General features: G+C 39.0%; 1 protein-coding gene across 2 annotated transcripts in view; it reads right to left on the reverse strand.

The window, feature by feature from the left end:
* Nucleotides 1-850: 850 nt before the first annotated feature.
* The window catches only part of usp45 (ubiquitin specific peptidase 45), a 44,222-nt gene continuing 29,435 nt past the window's right edge, over nt 851-15,637 (reverse strand). For both annotated transcript variants that reach the window (XM_028471275.1, XM_028471274.1), the window contains exons 9-18: nt 11,708-11,795; nt 8,862-8,943; nt 7,862-7,953; nt 7,249-7,305; nt 6,913-7,044; nt 5,243-5,849; nt 4,767-4,864; nt 4,380-4,466; nt 3,875-4,019; nt 851-3,059 (exon numbers count right to left, since the gene is read on the reverse strand). In XM_028471275.1, coding sequence (XP_028327076.1) covers nt 2,929-3,059; nt 3,875-4,019; nt 4,380-4,466; nt 4,767-4,864; nt 5,243-5,849; nt 6,913-7,044; nt 7,249-7,305; nt 7,862-7,953; nt 8,862-8,943; nt 11,708-11,795 — 1,519 coding nt within the window. In that variant the 3' untranslated portion in view covers nt 851-2,928. The remainder of the gene's footprint in view (nt 3,060-3,874; nt 4,020-4,379; nt 4,467-4,766; nt 4,865-5,242; nt 5,850-6,912; nt 7,045-7,248; nt 7,306-7,861; nt 7,954-8,861; nt 8,944-11,707; nt 11,796-15,637) is intronic.

Genomic DNA, 15,637 nt, shown 5'->3' on the forward strand with positions numbered 1-15,637 from the left:
TTGTGCACAGAAACAAGAAAATTATCTATATAAAAATAATCAGATTTTGCTCGGAAACCTTTTTCTTCCTTTCTACTGAATTCAATTGTTATTGTGAAAGGCTCCAAGCAGGTGTTTTCCAGTGCTGTCGTGTGCTGTGTTTGTGTTGAACATAGGATGACCTCTGTAGAGCTTCGGTGTTTGGACACTTGCATTAGAACAATGTTGAGCAATAATGTGGAAGTTGGTGTGGCTGACAGTGACAGCAGCGTGCTTGGTGTGAGGATGAATAAAACCCTGCTGCTGGTCAATGAGGATCCTAGCAGCACTGAAATCATTTCTCAGATCAGTCCAAACACAGGCAGGAGGAGGGGGGAGGAGCCTTTCATTAAATGAGATTAAATCACATCAAATACTGCAGCAGCATGTCCTGCAGCCAAAAGCTCCCCCCATCAACTTCAAGCTTGTTCCCACTTTAAAAAAAGACAAATGCACTTCAGAAATGATTTGCTTTTTTTGTTGGTGGCGGCTTGACAACCTGTTTTAAACATTGCGTCTGCAAGACTGTGATGTCACAGCGTGTGTGGGACAGGGCGACGTGTGAGAAGATGTTTTTGGACGTTGCCCTTTTCTTGATTCCACACCCACCTCCTCTTCACCAGCTCGCGACATGTTGGGAAGCAGTGCTGCTTTGCACCCGTCAGGGTTGATAAGGGACCCGAGATGGCTTGAATATGACACCACAGGCCACGCAGCGACAGCCGAGAAGAACCGTCAACATCTCACTTAGAGGAACAAAACAGCGTGACATGGAATCCAGAACAGTAAACACAACTGTGCACCATGAAGGGGCAAGAAGAATGTTCCCAAATAACTGTTCATAAATTAGCTTTATTTATTTTTCCATACAATAGGTTTTATAATCATTCCAAATATATATCAGTGCATAACCGATCATTGTTAAGTCAATTTCTACAGACTGAGATCCATGTTAAACAAACAAAAACCCTGCACGCTTGTAGCACCATGGCTTCATATTTGTTTGCTATGTACACATACATAAACACTAAATACGTTTTGCTTCCAATAAGCCATTTCTCATACAAACACTCTGCATAGATTCCTCTCACATGCACTGGTTACCAAACAGAGGCACTGAGTTGCAAAAAAAAAAAAGAAAAACCGCCCTCTAGACTGATATGAATCTGTTTGAACCTTTTTCTCTTTCCTGTTTTGGCAACAAGCCGAGGAAAAACAGAAAACAGTGAAAAGTTGCCCCGTGCACAAAGACAGATGAAGTGTACTCAAGGACAAAGCCGTACATTCAGAGGAACATTCAGCACAGATATATATACCTTTGTGTCTACTTTTCTTTCAAGCTGAGAAAAGCCTTTCGAGGAACTTTTTGATCATTTCTGTGTGGTAATGAATAAATACCGTCTGCTGACTCTTGGTCAAGTATCTGAATGGGTTTGTGACAGCACTTGCACTAATACAAAAAGGCAGAGAAGGTGCCTTATTGGTGTGATGAATAACGAATAATGACACTTCAAAAATGAAGCGCTGACCTCCAGAGATGTAACCAAGAAACTCATGATGATGTAAACTTTGCAGTGGGAAAAAAATCAATTATGGCAAATGCAGGTGAGTGATAGTCGTACACTGAAACTTAATAAAACAATGCACAACTCCAAGGACTCCTCGTTTACAGTTTTTACAAGATAACCATGTATTATTATTAGTTAAAACTATTGAACTGTCCTTTTTAAAATGTATTTTTACTGACAGAAACAGTCCTAACCTCACTAAAGATGAGTTGTTTCATAAGGTGCACGTTTTTTCAGTCCTATAATGAGCATCTGAAAAAGCTTTACTAGAACAGATTGTATTCACACCAGAAATAAAATATATTTGAATATTTACACACATCTCAGATTTGCTTTATACTTCACATGAATGATAACAATGTGTCAAAGGGGTTACTGTGCAAACGTTCTTGTACATTTCACTTATTTATGAAGGTGATTTGATTAAGTGCATAGTCCAAGCATTGCTAAAACAAAATAGCAAAAGTTTAGATATATAGATCCCCTTCGTCATTTCATTTTAAGCCTTTAGGAACGTTTTTTACAGCAGGAATTGGATGACTATGTTAGGCCAAGGTCCACAGCAGCATGGAAAACATACACAATCAAGAAAAGATTCACAGTATTCCAAAAAGCATCTGCTTATGCATTTAAATTGAATACAGGCCAACTGAATGATGCTTTAGGTTTTGCACAGACTTATAACACTAATAATAGTTTTTAAAAAATTAGGATGGCTTTAAATGAAGTCTGGGAGAAGAAATTTGTGATTCCTTCAGAGCTACCCTGTTTGTAACGTAACTGTCAAAATCTACTGTCGTGAGTTTTTTATTATACATTAGGCAGCTTTAAAATTGTGGAGCCATTATGTGTTTTGAAGAGGAGTGAGGAGTTAAAGGCTAAAAGCTTCTTGAAAATTCCTAAACAGAATATTCTGCACAATTTGGACCACCTTTATATACATAGAGTGTAAAGCAAATCTTAGATGAAATGGTCCATTTTGGTAGCCTGAGCTGATGTCAAATGGAAAAGTCACCAGTGGCGTCAACATGTTTACACACGTTACATTCAACGGTCTGCCTGTCACACACTTATTCATTCATACATGCACAGAAAGGACATCCAATCAGGGCTCAAAGTGTTTAAACATGCAGTACCAGTATGTCTTCCTATTTCCAGATGAATATTGAACCAATATGCTTAACTCAGTTTATCCTTACATTCTTTTTAAAGGGAGGGACTTTTAACTTGGAGAGCTCAGATTATAAAGATACCAATAAAATTATGTTTTATATATATCTACAGTATTGAGAAATGAAAAGAAAAAATAAAGGGCTGTTGGTGGGTGCTGTAAATGCTCTCATTACAATAGTTCCTCATAGAAGAGCAGGTAAGCCTGAGAATTGAGCACCCTGGACTCTGGTACCGTCTGAACCGTGGTGTCGCTGACGTACACCCACTGGCCCTGGGAGCTGCTGCTGCTGTCTCTAGCACCTGAAACACACACACGCACACACACGCACACAGGCAGCATTTTAATGATGAGAGGAAATGCACTAGAATTGCATCATGGAAACAACAGTAAATTCAGAATCAATCTGCACGCTGTGTTTGGACCCAGGGTTTGGAAACCACTGTGTTAAATGATGATGAGAGGAAGGAAGAAACGACTGCGAGTCTGTGGTTGTGAGGCCGATTGGATCATGTACTGCCAAATTATTTGAAACACCTTTAGAGGCAACTTATGGCAGAGAAAAGAACATTCAATTCATGAACAACAGCCCTGGTGGACATTCCTGCAGTCAGCATGACAATTGCACGCTCCCTCAGATCAGTGGCATTGTGCTGTGTGATTAAACTGAACATTTTTAGAGTGGCCTTTTATTGTGGCCAGCCTGAGGCACACCTGTGCAATATTCACGCTGTTTAATCAGCATCTTGATATGCCACACCTGTGAGGTGGGATGGATTATCTATGAAAAGGAGAAGTGCTCACAATCACAGATTTAGACACATTTGTGAACAATATTTGTGAGAAATAGGTTTTGTGTTTTTAGAAAATGTTTTAGATCTTTGAGTTCAGCTCATTAAAAATAAGAGCAAAACCAAAAGTGTTGCATTTATATTTTTGACAATAAAATGACACAAAAACTTGATCTTATCCCCTGGAAATGAAATGTTATATATTTTCACTTATTCTCTGTAATGTGGCCCTGGCTGGAAAACATTTTTCTTATGATTACAGGAGATAGAGAGAAGAGATAAAATAAAGGTGAGAATATGTTCCAATTAAAAGGATTCCCACTGACCTGGCAAGTTCTTGTTGTGCAGCTCTGATTTCCTCTGAGGAGTGCGTACTTTAACGTAGGCTGTGTAATGTCCACCGCGCATGGAGCCGCTGTGTTCCACTATCCCGTACAGGCTGTAGAGGACGCGCTCACCTGTGGCCAGGTTCTAGTCAACAACAACAGCAAATAGATAAATAATAACATCAGCATGTGTAAGATTCCCTTAACATCAGTGATTAAGACAGGGAACACTTCATTTAACCCATAAAACAAATATATTCATAAAATCCTAATGGAATAAATAGTTTTAAATTTTTCAAATCTGTTTCTAATAGAAAACAGTACAGTTAAGTTTGAGAAAAATCTAACAAGTTATAAAATACCTAAAACACCACTAGGGGGTGCTGGTGGGCCTGTTGATAACACTTAGCCTAAAGTTGAAGCCTATATAAACTGCTTTCGCTGACATATATTTCACTTTAGAGATATTTTAGGTGAATTCAACATAAACATATTATTGTAATACCTTGCATGATGCAGAACAGAATGGGGCCAGATCCAACACTAAGGGGAAGTCAACATGGCGGTTCACCTTTCGAAGATTCATCCCAGCCTGAAAGAACAAACAATAAAATCCAAACACATTTACCTGTGATAAAATCACAATGAGCCTTAGAGGGAACACTGCAATCATTTATAGGAATCAACTAGTGGTTCAGGAGTTTAAATACATACTAAAGTTTGTTCAATGCACAATCAAAAACAGAAGCTATTGCAGGTACAGTAGCTACTGCTATTGGACCAGTCCATTTAAAACTGAGATTACATTCGAGCCCATACAGCAAACAAACCTATGTTTGTGTCTAACTAAATCATGATGTGAATAATTGGACAGAATGCAGCAGCTGCGTACCTGGTGGAAGCGTTTAAGATGCAGTGTGATAACAGGGGGCAGCAAAGAGATCAGCATCTGCTTTCTGGCACTGGTGTAAATCTTCTCCAACTTCTTGTCTTTTAAAAGCACAAAAACATTCAAGATTGTTAGTTTTAATAGTAAAAACATTGTTTATCATTTAGTAACCATTTTTTTCTGCTGAGAATACATTTATTTGGGTATGAAGTATTGTTTTTATCTAACTGTTGTCCAACTCTTGACATTTTAATTCGGCGTACTTTGTTGTAAAAAAAAAAAATAACAGTGACTGCCCGCTATGGATTGAAAGAAACTAGACGATGTCTATATTGGCTGAGAATGGTGGTTTGTGGCATTTTGGTGGCTTCTTACATCACTGTTGGCCACGCCCCTCCTATAAAAACTACCACCTGTGGACTCTGCAATCTGTGTGAGTAGGTTGGAAGCCACCAACATAAACATCCATGTGTCCTCACCTGCAGATCCGCTCCTACGCAGCAGCTTGTGTCTGCGCTCAGTGCAGCTCTCACAGAGCAGCTTGTTGTTTCCCATCAGCAGCTCCACTGAGGTAAACTGGTGGAGGCAGGACTGGATGGAGCATTCCTTGGAGCTGGGTGTGTAGCTGTGTGACAGAGCCTGAAATGCCCCCTGGTGGTGGAGATTATCCCTGTTGTGGGTTTCTAGCTGCTCTTCTGGTCCATCGCTGGACCCGAGGCCCAAAGAGACCTGGGACACAGCAGTGAGCAGCTGCTCCACAGCTCCACCCTGCCTTGTGGAGGACGATGCAGAGCGAGCTGTGGGGGACGGTATTAAGTGGGTGTATGAATGTCCATGAGTGGAGGGAGAGGCGCGGGGAGCCCACTCGCTCTCAGAGGCCTCGCTGTCAGCATCGTTGCTGCTGTCCTGAGTCCCAGATTCTCTTTCACTGCCATCTGATTGGCTGCCAGCAGCGCTCACTTTGCCTTTGCAGGACGAGACACTTTGGGTGGATCCCATCACCTCCTCCTCTTCTGGCTGCTCCACACCACAGCATTCCCCCCCCTTCTCCTCCACAGAGCAGGACGACTTCCCACTCTGCTGCTTCTATGGAAGAGAGACACACACACACACACATACAGTATATTACATTTTCCTCACACGTATTCTCATATTTTTGACATAATCAGACGGATGACGTGTTAATCTTAATAAATATACCAAAGAGCCATTTCATTAGACACAATAGTCTTTTATAATACATACCACTAACTCATAACCATTGCAGCTGTTAGGAAGTGGGATTTATTATAAAGCGAGTAAATTTTTTAAAATTTAGATATTGCAATTTGAAGCTGAATAATTATCAGTTTTAAGGATTCCAGTGAGGCCGACGATCACAAAATTAAAAAGGCTGGATTTAGGGGCATTTAGAAAAGGGAGCACCAGTGGAACAGACGCAAGGATAAAAATACATGTCTTGACCAATCAATTATTTTGATTTCTTACAGTGCATGTTGTGATTTGTTAAAAAAATTTTTTTGGTGTTTTTTTTTAAACAGGGCAGATATTAAAAGATCTTCATTCTGCTTCTTTTCATTAAAAATGTGAAGTTTTTATGTTGTAAATAAAATGTCGTGTTTTATTGAAATGAATAAATAAATATGCAAATCTCAGTCAAATCAGACATCCACTACTTGTAGACAGTGTAATCCACCTTGCAGGACTTAACCGAATCTTTAAGAGCAGATACCATGGCACATGTCTCGAGATCTAGTACAGTCCATACTTAACGGGTCAAGAACAAACAAACCAAAAAAAAGATCACTGAAAAGAAGAATCACAAGGGCTTTTTGAGACTTACAGCATTGAGTAAAATTATTCAATGCACTTCAGTTGACTCCCAGTTTACTATTTGGCTTAAGTCTACTATATATACTGCATATGAATGTGAAATGTAGTATAATACTGCAGATGTCAGGATAACAAGCTAATAAATGTACTGATTTAAAAAAACATAAGGAAAACATGAAGTATTAGCTTTACCACCATAACCTTGACCTACAGGCATTGGTCACAAACAGTTAAGGACAAACAAATACTTGCATAGTTAATAACTTGTAAGAAATTTAGAAGTCAGAGCAGGGATGATGTACACGTGGCCTCTTACCTGTCTACTCAGCTTCCTTGTGTTTCTATTGGTAGAGTGCACAGTGGGAACACTGTGATCAGTGTGAGCTGTGAGACTGTCCTGCTCTCGGCTGCTCTTTAACACTTTACCAGGGTAGGAGGGTTTGGATGTCTGAGAGCAACAAACAAAAGTCAATTTTAGTCAACTTTACATCAGTCTGTGTTACCTTTATTAGTAAAAAAAACTAAAACAAAAAGCATTAATCAGCTTTGTTTTGTGGCAAATACTTTTTATATCAATACTACATCTATTGTTTGCACTGTGCTCTCTGAGGACCTTTCTAGTTCATTATAATAATGATGTGCAGCAGTTTACCCTCTCCTCGATGATGGGTAAAGAGATATCTATGAAGGCCTCTTTAACAGTGGAGATCTGAAAGAGAAATCACACACAGGTCAGAGTTCTAATACAAATCTTCACCTGACATGAAAATGGTCACAATCGTGACTTTATTGGCTGATGATTTCAAAACGTCCTACAGAGGAATTGTCTGCGCCTGTCTATTCATGTCCTGCTGCACACCTGGTGCAATCTTGCTTCAAGGATATGCTTTCATTTGCTTGGAACGGTTTGCATTGTCAGCCACTCTGAGCTCCCACAATATACTACAAAGTCAAACGTGGGAGCTCAGGTTGTGGAACTGCTTCTAGTATTTTTCTTTTTTTCCCACAAAACTGAACTCTATTTTCTTTGAGTTTTTTTTGAACACGGGCAACTTTGTATTACCAACAACAAAGCCTTAAAGATTTCCTGGATAGGCCACTCAAAACTTTGTGGAAGTGGTGTTTCGTGATGAATGGTGACCTTGACCTCAGATCAGAGAAGAATAACAGACATTTTTCGTGAGAGTGGCGCATGATGTCACAAAAACAACAAACGCATTCAGCAGTGTCTTCACGGTGTGTGTACTGTCCACCCACGTACTTACATGTGAACACTCTTCACACATAATGGTGTTGGTCAGCTCGCCTACAAAGATGCGGTCGACAAAGTTCAATTTCACACCTTCCTTGCCGTATGCTGATGACAGAAGAGAGAAGTTGAAATCAATATATGCATACATGACATTAAAATAGAGATTATTCACTTCGACCATGACCAATTCATTACAATAATGGGTTAGGTCACAGCTGTAAATGCTGTAAAAGGTTTTGATAATTATCAAAGAAAAATGTGGAAAAATCTCAGTACAGATAAATAACGCACGCACACACACACACTTATCATTGAAATAGTACAAATAAATAAATAAATGGAGTAAAAGATCCTTTAAAAGCCTATTCTTACATTCATGTATAAAATGCACATAACTTGCACTGTATTTATTGCATCTCGACCCCAAGAAATACAGATGGAAATTAGCTATTTAAAATAAAGTCTCTGTTCTTATAACTTAATGTATTTTTACACTGTCCTAATAAATAAAATGAAATGACTAATCTCAAAACAAAAATAATCCATGTACCCTTCGTTCTTTGGTTATTCTGTTTTAAAACCAAATCAAATCAACAAATAAACAGTGTGGTTATTTTGTTTTACCGACTTAAAACCAAAACAGAAATACAGAAAATGCAGCAAAGTAAAGGTCTGCCCCGTCTATGGGTCTCCTTTGAGCTTTAAACACGAAGCTCTCGTCCATTTTCCCGGAAATGTTGAAATATAACACAAACAGAAAAACGTTGCTTATCTGGTTTTTAATTTTTCTGTGTTTCTGTTTTGGTTTTAAGTCAGTAAAACAAAATAACCACACTGTTTATTTGTTGGTTTGAAAACGGAATAACCAAAGAATGAAGGGTACACAAATTAAACATCACTCTTTGAGCAGCATTTTTCTCTTTAGCTTTCTTCACAGAGCTGCAGTTCCATAATTCACCACTAGGTGGGACTATTGGTCTTGACCATCGCTCTGATGCTAACTTTATAATGACCTTTGACTTGGCGCTTCATCTCCTCATCTGCCGTCTTCTCTGTGGGGTTGTTAAAAGCCTTCAGAATGCCTGCTTTCACCCTCTGCACGCACAACACAATACAAATCAAAATTCTCATTTCATTAAAAAAAATGCACATTAATTATAGCGAGTACATATCAAGGATGCACTTTTTTTTTTCCTCCCTCAAGTTGGCTTTAGTCCGCCCATTAGTGAGATATCACAATCTAGCCTGCAGCTCAGTTTGACAGGTACACCCAATACAAGCATCATTAGTGTAAAATAATTATTGTGCTTGTCGAAAAAATGTTAACGCATCTTCATTAACTGCGTATATTTGTGTATGTGTTTGTGCACGTTTCACGGGGCCCACTTATTGGAGGTGACGTGATCAGTGAGTGTGTGTGTGAGGTAGCTGTGAAGCGGCACAGCCACACTAAAGCACCAATCAATAGATAATTGGCCGTGGACAGCGTCTGAGTCGAGAAACCAGTCACAACCCCCCCATTGTCCCAGGACCCACGTCACTGGACTGGCTATTTAGGTCAAATAACCCAGTTAATCCCAGCCCGGAGAGTCTATACCCCGACTCAGCCAGCAGTGTAACGGGGCTGCAGCTTCCCTACTAATTAATTACCAGTAACCCCCCACCCACATCCCCCCCTCACTGTGGAAGGTAACAGCATGCACTGTCCCACACAGGGAGGAGGCCAGAGGGGGTTGGTCAGGGTGAGAGGAGTTCTGCTGGTACGAGGGTACAGGAGTGGAAACTAAAATGAAGACACAGCAAAGAAGGACAGTCCATGCCCTGAGAGAGTAACACTTACTGTCTCAGCTAATTGCTGGTAATTGACAGAGGTTAAATTAGCATATTTACATGTTTGATGCTAATGGGCAATCAACACAAACACTTAGGGCCTCTGAAAGGTTGGTGACACACAAACCAAAAATGACAATCATTCTTTGATTTGCATACATAGATAGACACACTGCAGGAAGCAGGCTCATCATGTCGGAAATAATCCAGGTGTCAATCATGGTAGATTCAGATTTTTGTAATCTGTAATAAAAGTTAGAGGTGAGCTGGCTTTAATTATTGTAAAGCGCTTTTAGACTGCTTCAGTGTGGTGATAAAGCGCTATATAAAATCATGTCCATTTACCAATTACAGGTCATAGCTAAAGGTGGAATGATATAAAGTGCGACAAGATATTGCAATATTAAAACATCGCACACATTATACGATCTACTATACACCACATTGTTATGGTTTATTTTTATTTTTCATATTCCTACTGAGTTAAAAAAGTTACACTCAGAGGTAAGTATGTAAGTTCAGAGTCAAATAAAATCATGGTTATTCATTTAACTGCATTTTTTTATGTGCCTTTTTTCTTTTCCCAAAAATAGCACATCCTTATTGTGAGTCCATTATGATCCATCGCATCGGCCCAGCTAATATAATTTAAAACGGATGTGAAATCTGGAGGTTTAAAATACTACTGTATGTCTGGAAAAGCGGAATAAATTATTTTCTGAGTGTAACTAATTCACCTCCTTGATTGGATTTAGCCACAACATGCGTGTGTGTGTGTGTGTGTGTGTGTGTGTGTGTGTGCAACGGTGGGGGGGCATGGGGGGTGCATGGGCGACCCTCACATACAATGGGACGGCCCTGGCACTCATTCAGCAGCTGTGGGTTTCCCAAGATCGCACAATGATGCCGGTCGCGCCACTTGCAAGTCCCCTAAGTGGCACAACTGTGCATGTTCACAAGTTAGAATGAGGAGCGTCGGCGCCCGGCCCGTGGCTGACCACTAAACACACACCCGCTGACTTCTCTTCCTTGGGCTCACATTGCCACTGGTGGGGCCATGGGGGGCGGCTCAGGCCTCCAAAGGACTGCTGTGGGGTCTCCTAATTGCCTTTTGTGAGGCTGAGGAGGGGCAGTGCAACAGTGCAAGTGTGTGTGTGTGTGTGTGTGTTGGGGGAAGTGTGTGCCAGAAACATGGTACCAAGAAAACTGGCCCTCGAGGGTTATGTAAGTAAACACACACTGCCAGCCGGCTGTGGATTGGATGAATGTATAATATACAAAGTGTGAGTGAGGCCATCAAACATGAGTAAAACAAGGTGGCGAGGCTGTAGATGTAATGCTCTCAAAGTGTATAATATTAGTTATTTTTTTACCCTGTAATACAATAATAATACAAGTGATGTAGACATAGTCACAACGTAATAAAATCCAGATAACATTTTGAGGAATTTATGATTTAGTTTATTTTATTTTCGCTGTAGGAATACCAACATAATAAGTAGAATTACTTTTTTATGAGAACAAATTTATGTCTTTAAATGAATGTTAGATGTTTCTTTTAAGCGGAAGCATTAGGGGGCCACTTAAAAACAAACTGCACTGAATAATCCTCGTGTTTTAACAAAAGAAAAAGGCTAATTTAGTGATTTTGTGCTATATTTTATAATCAATAGAAACAGTAATTACTACATGCATACAAAGCACAGAGAACGTTCTCAAAAGCAAAGAATCAAGTTCCAAACATTGAAAATGAACAATACTTCTTCACACTTTAACTTTTACTTAGAAAATCCTACCTTCTCCATAAACTTGGCTTGAGTTAATAATAACTCCATCAAACCCACACCAGACAAATAATACTTTGTACATGTTCCAAGCTCTGATCCTTGACCTTTCTCTTAACTAAAAAGCAAAACATAAAGAACATCTTCTGGACGACAACAGAAAAGAATCTCAGCCATGGTATGACAAAGTAAACCAGTTATCACAACAAACCAAGCATGTGTGTACAAGTTCTATGTGCACTCACTTTAGTTTCCTCCATTCGTATAGAATCCAGTAAGTAGTGCAGCAGCTCCTGACTGTCTTGTTGTTGGTAGCCCTTAAAGCGAGGAGCTCTGAAGTAAAATAAAACAAGAAAAAAACATAAGAAAATATGTCACATAGCTCATAGCTCATATAACAAGACAGTAAATCTACAATGTAATTGTTTCATCAGAATGATAAACATACACACATACAACAAAGTGGAAATAGAAATGTGGGAGAAAAAGGAATGTAGAGTCCTGTAGTCGGATACATTTAAGTGTTTTTACTTCATTCTTACAGTGTTTCTCCAGTGATTTGCTAGATTCCACCTTTGTTCTAGTTTGTTCCCGGTATTCCCCGTGATATCACCTCACTCTACAAGACATTCAATTTCGGCCAGATTCAGATCTTTCCGTGTAAACCCCCTTAATAAACATTCGCCTTTTTTTGCCACCACTTTCAGTCCATGAAAACACCAGAAATATGTTGGGAAGTCACTTTAGCAGAATTCTTGTGGAAACAAGAAATCACCGTAAGAATGAAGTAAAAACACTTCTATGCATCCTTCTACAGGACTCCACATTCCACAATGCAATGCGTGAAACTTATTAGACAATGTCAAGCGGTAATTTAAACCTTTTACATTTTTTATCGAGAAAATGATCTTTGATTCATTGATCTATGAGCCTTACACGATTTCTTTATCTGATAACAAAATATTTAGACTCCGGCAGCTTTAATAACGTGATTAAATCAGTTAAATCCTGTGTTTAGTACTCTAATATTGGTACTTTTTTTATAATGTTTATTTTTTAGTTAAAAATGATATTCATACTAAAAATTACCAGTAACACACAAAACTACCACAAAGACACACTAAATGAGAGAAAAATACACAAGATCACTACGAAATACACAAAAATAACAGAAAAACATACAAAACGACATAAGAAACAACCAAACGACACCAAGAACACACACACACTGAGAGGGAATAATTTAAATATTACCAAGAATACACAAAAATACAAAATTAATTGAAAAATATACTAAATAATAAAAAGAACAGACAAAAAACAACAAAATGACACAAAAAACACACAAAATGATGATAGAAATTATTTAGATTAGAACATGAAGTGAAAATACAAAGGTCAGTCTTGGTTCCACATCAGGCGGGAGATGACCGGAAATGATTAAAACTATAGAAATAAATCTGTTCAGGAGGCACTAAATACTATTTCATTTTACCTATTTGCAAAATGAGATTCTTTAAAATGTGTGCTATCACTCATTCATTCCATCATTATGCTATATAGTTGTTTTTTATAGTATTCTGAATAAAATGTTGTAGTTGGGAAAGGGGGGGTACTTGAGCCCAAAACATTTGAGAACCACTGCATTATATCATATTCCACAGGTCCTGATCCCTTTGACCATATTTAATAGATTTGCGAGGTGATCTTATGTCTGAAAACAACTGACCCATGACTCGCGTCACGAATCCCTCCACAAAAAATGTTAGCCACTTATTGTTATGTTTTGCTAGTCTTTAATGTGTAAGAGCAGCTGAACCATCACCTTGCCCATCAATGGCACAGAAGTTACAGGCGGGGACTTTCTACATAGGTCTGCACCCCTGGCTGTCCACACTGAGACAGATGTGGGGACAGATGCAGAGGGCAGATGGGCAGACACGGCTGGAGCTGTTTGCAACCTGTTGGGCCGAGCCAGCTACATGATCCAAGGACAGGTTGGTCCGAAAGGAGATTGGTTTTGTTTTGCGAAGAAAGACAGGAATCAACGAGGTGCGGCAAAATGTTAGATTTTAATCATGACAAATCCATTGATTTTCCTTTAGAAGATTCAACTTTTTTCATGTAGAGCTCTAGAAATGAAGATACTTTTGGATGGTGTAAAATAATCTAATCAAGTCGCACCGTTACTTCAACACAACTCACTCAAACTGGACAACATAAACTATAGTAAAATGAAGACATGTACAGTACACTATGATTGTGCATGCATGAGTGATGGTGAAATCAGTCAAACAGCTGCTTTCAGCAGAGGCAACAAGCCTTAGCTCTGGAGAAGCATCAAATCACCTCCACAGCCTCACATACAAATATGATCTCTGTGTGATGTGACCTTCATGAGCAGCCACATGGGAACACTGGGCAGAGAGGTGGAGACGGTAAGGAGAACATATGTCACTTTTCTGCCAAGCATGCGAAGGAACGTGTCCTTGTTCTGGTTAGTGGCAAATCGATCGACAAAGAGAAAATGCGACAAATAGAGTGAGAGAGGGAGTATGAGTAGAAAAGGTAGAAAGACAGAGAGAGAGAGAGAAAAAGGACATAACGAGGAGCGTGGCAGAGATCATTTGGAATGAGGAGGTTTTTAAGCTCATCCCAGTTAAAGAGAAGCAGAAGGGCCCTGTAGCGCTGCTCTCAATCTGGCCAATGCAAACAGCTGCGGTGCTAACACAATTATTAGCCGGATGAGTTAGTACCAGACACAAGGCCACACAAGCTCTCCCTATCTCTCTCTCTCTCTCTCTCTCACACACACACACACACGACAAATTACAAACTCATTTAGCTTTCACACGTGCATGGGCAATAATTATGGAAGTTTTCCATAAATAAAAAAAATCACATTTTAATAATACGTTTATATTTACAGATTCTAAAAAATGTAAATGAAAGCAATCTGTAGTTTATCCCATTGCAGTGGACAGCATTATGCTGCTATTTTAATACACAAACAAATCATAGATTTTTAGTTTGTTTGAGAGTTTTAATTATTTTATTGTTCGATTCAAACTGTGTTTGATGTTTTGTAGATTTTTAAACTCTGTAAAGCACATTTAACTGCTTTGTGTATAAAATGTGCTATACAAAAAAAGTTTCTTCAAAAATATAAAACAGAAAATCCACTCATTAGTTTTGTATTCTATACTGGTGTAACTCAAAAGCATTTTTTTCACTCATATAGTTAAAAAAAAAAAAAAATAGGACGTACTACTTTACTTTACAAAACTTGATTGAATCCTAAACTTTAAAATTTGGAATTTAAATGAAAAAAAAATATTGCATCTTGGCCACAATAAGGTGTTTGGTGAAGTTTTGGGGGGTTTCTCATACATAAAAGGTTTGAACTGTGGTTTAGAGTCCTCCCTGGCGTAGATATATGATCTAGAGCACTGGTGCCCAATCCTGGTCCTCAAGAGCCCTTATCCAGCATGCTTTAGATGTTTACCTCTTCCAACACACCTGATTGAAATGACCAGGATTGTTATCAGGCTTCTGCAGAGCATGATGGTGAGTTAATCATTTGAATCAGGTGTGTTGGAAGAGGGAAACATCTAAAACATGCTGGATAGGGGCCCTTGAGGACCAGGATTGGGGACCCCTGATCTAGATTCACTTGTTTTACGTGAATGTGCGTGGGTTCACAACAAAAGAAGACATGGTGTAACATTGACTGTGATTGTCACGTCTCTGTGTTCGTCCTGTGTTAAAAGGGACAGGTGAGTTGATGGATGGAGGAATGAATATTAAACATCAGCATTAACTTCTATATGAAGAGAAAACAATTTTGTTCACCAGGCTTTAAAAAAAGGTCTGAGTCTGGCAAAATATCTCTGTAAATGTACATTTATAAATGGCCTTGTTGCTGTGTATACATTTAAATAACCTGTCTTACATAGTGCAGGTTTTATTTTAAATTGTTTCGAAAACACCATAGATGTCAACTCATTTCCAGGTTTCTATTCCCAGGTCAACCAATGTTTCAATCCCAGGACTATTTTTTTTTCTAACTCTGAATATTATTTTTCAATGAGTGAGCACTGCCTGTGTATTTGTGTGACCTGGATGGCGACACAAGATGAAGTCTATTGTTGTTGTACACAGCTCCCATCAGGGAT

Source organism: Gouania willdenowi, chromosome 16 (assembly GCF_900634775.1).
Source record: "Gouania willdenowi chromosome 16, fGouWil2.1, whole genome shotgun sequence".
Taxonomy (NCBI): domain Eukaryota; kingdom Metazoa; phylum Chordata; class Actinopteri; order Blenniiformes; family Gobiesocidae; genus Gouania; species Gouania willdenowi.